This window comes from Branchiostoma floridae, chromosome 7, assembly GCF_000003815.2.
Source record: "Branchiostoma floridae strain S238N-H82 chromosome 7, Bfl_VNyyK, whole genome shotgun sequence".
In the NCBI taxonomy this organism is placed as follows: Eukaryota; Metazoa; Chordata; class Leptocardii; order Amphioxiformes; family Branchiostomatidae; genus Branchiostoma; species Branchiostoma floridae.
In genome coordinates this window covers 1,008,566-1,011,412 of record NC_049985.1, presented here as the reverse complement: position 1 = coordinate 1,011,412, position 2,847 = coordinate 1,008,566, and the positions used below count along the sequence as shown (strand labels likewise).

The window sequence follows — 2,847 nt, the reverse complement described above, 5'->3', positions numbered from 1 at the left end:
CGCATATAATTGAGTGCCGACACTTAACAGAGACGGGGCCGACACCACTTCCCAGGCATCTACGATTCTTCACTCGAGTCAAGTATCCCTAGGTCACGTGCTCAGAGTAATTGAATTACCACTCCGGACGAAGGTTGATGGATGTGCGACCGAAAAATTGAGGTGGGCAAAATTTTGTGTCGATTGACAGTTAAAAACTTTACCAACAAAAAAACATGGCGATCCGCCAACTCCTTGAGCATTCTTTGTCAATGACCATGCGGTTCCTTACAAACTGCTAAGGGGCTACGAGTTATAAGAACCGGAAGTTCTGCTGCAGTACAGCAAGAAGTCACCAGGTGGACCACAATCAACACTGTACTTCGTTTTGCCGACACCTACCCACATACCAAATATCTTTTAATTAAGTATCCATTTATTTATTTATTTATTTATTTCATCTTGAAAGAGATGGGTAGCCCCTACAACAGTGCATAGTTGTCCAAGGGGGCCCATCAAACATATATGTAAATAATAAATACAGGACAAAAACGTGGTAACAATCAGTCAAACACCCAGGGACAACATACAGTACAGAAAACATAAAACCGGTGCGTCAAAACATAATCAGTGTCCATACTCATGCCGAAAACGTTCCAAGGTCAAAATCAATATGTCAAGAGATGGGGTGGAGGTCAGAGGTCAAATCATATATCAAATCATATATCAAATCAGTTATCCATTCACAGCTTCTCCAGTTGTCTGAGCATATTTGCATCAAGTTCAGCATTAGTGCAAAGCATCCAGGCCAGGTTCAACTGGTACAGTTTATGAACAAATTACATGGAAGAAAATTTACATTAAGAGTTTTCAAACACTTTCGAAGCACTTAGCAAAGAGATGGACAACACTAACTTGTCATCGCCAACACGTGTAGGGTCCTCCGATTTCTGTAGTTCCGGGGCACTGAAGTGGAATTACGAAACATTCATTTGAGTTCTACAAAAAAACAGAGCTTTATGTTATGTACCTAAAAGGAAAGTCAAAATCAAGAACCAGCATCCCCTCAACCTACCTGTAAAGACGTCTAATGCCGTCATTGATGACATCACCAGAGGCAGCTGAGAAAGGAGAGAAGTGGTCCTTCTGTCGCCTCACGGCTTGTTGTCGCTGTTTACGAGCTGACCTCTATGAAATCAGACAGGAGCCATAAATGATTAACATGTTGCGTATGAGTTCTTCCACGAGAACCAATAGGAAGCCGCAAATGATTAACAGGCGGGCAATCATGATATTTAACACAACGTTGACAACCGGTCAAAGGTCAAGGACCTCATGTGACACTTTAATAGAGTGCCAACGCTGGACTTAACTTTTTTTTCATTTATTTTTTATTTGGGCATCATTGACTCCATGGACCCATTTATTGTTCTCGTCTACTCATCACAGCCTAAACATTGTGAAAATACTTTTGAAACTACGCTGCCCTCAAAGATACAGAACACACGCAACCCAGATCGTCAGTATGTCGGCAGAAGTAAGAAAAAAATAAGGTGCATAAATGGTGTCAATGTGAAAGCTGCTATCGTCCTAGTGGTAAACTTCATTGTCGACATTTATCAGCGAAAAAAACAGTTTCACGATTTTCTCTTTTGTTGTCAAATTTCAGCATAGTTTACTCACCTTGGTGTTTCTTGTGACGATATCCTGCCTGATCTTTGCAGTATACAGTAAGCGGTGGACAATGGCAACTGTTCCCTGTACGTTGTGACACCGCGCCAGTGCCTTGTTGTACAGAGAAGAAGCTCTGGTCAAGTTTCTAGTGTCTCTAGTTTCTGTTCCTCTTTTCAGGTACACGTCACCAAGACTTTTCATGGCTTCTGTTTCTAACATACTGTTGTCGTTTACTATTCCCTCTTCCATCAACTGTGCGTATCCAACCAGCACAGAGTCTGCGTTACCACCGGCAGCCCGTTTCTTGTCCAGGTCTTGGAACTTTCCTGCCACCTTTGCAGGTGTAGTCGTCTCCTTGTTTACAGTTATTTGCTCTCGACCTTGTGATTCCTTTGACGATATCCCTTGTAAAAGTCTCTCCGTGTATTCGTATCTGTGCTCTATACCTTCTGCCTGATCCCGATGGTCACACCGAACTACAGCAGCTATGTAAAGCGCCAAGGACATGTTGAACTTCCCTACGTCCTTCCCGAGTCTTCCCTTCTCCAAGTTCACGTCGCCCAGACTTTTGAGCAGTTCCACTTCCGCCAGCCTGTCCATGTCAGCCATGGCGTCCACCAGGGCACGGAGGTAGCCTGTCTCCGCACGGGCTAGTCCGTACCTCCTGCCCTTCGCGTCCGCCTCACGGAGTTTCTCACAGACCCTCAACATGGCGGACTTTTGCTGAAAGAACACCTGTAAAACTGCTTCTCTTTACTGGTCTCCGTGTTAGCTTTATGCGCGCGTGACTTGAACAAACACAGGTCTGGACAAACATCAACATTACATCATCCGCCAGCCGATTATAAAGTTCAAAGGTTTTAGGACCCCACAAAAGCTTCGCAAATACTCGGCAATATAACACGTAGCCTATGATATACGTGACTCTCCTGACGGTCCCGGACCTTTACAGTTGTTTTTAGGATTGAGGTGCTAATTTAATGTTCCTGTCGAGAACTATCTAGAGTAGAATTCACCAAGTACAGTTGGTAGCTTAAGTTGTTTGTGCAAAGGTTACGGATGTGTCACGGGCCGAGTCTACGATGTAAATACATGCATGAACCAGCCTCCGCCCCGTGCCTGTGAAGCTGTTATGTTGTACGTAACTTGTACCCCCTTTCCACTAGTTCTCGCCACATTCTCTTAGCGACTTAA

The 2,847-nt window shown here is 44.1% G+C and overlaps 1 protein-coding gene across 1 annotated transcript; it reads right to left on the bottom strand.

The window, feature by feature from the left end:
- Nucleotides 1–722: 722 nt before the first annotated feature.
- Nucleotides 723–2,160, bottom strand: LOC118419231. Its single transcript, XM_035825581.1, has 3 exons — nucleotides 1,663–2,160; nucleotides 1,055–1,167; nucleotides 723–741 (listed from the first exon to the last, which is right to left on the bottom strand). Exons 1-3 carry the CDS (start codon nucleotides 2,158–2,160, stop codon nucleotides 723–725), a joined length of 630 nt encoding a protein of 209 aa, XP_035681474.1.
- Between the last annotated feature and the right edge of the window lie 687 nt (nucleotides 2,161–2,847).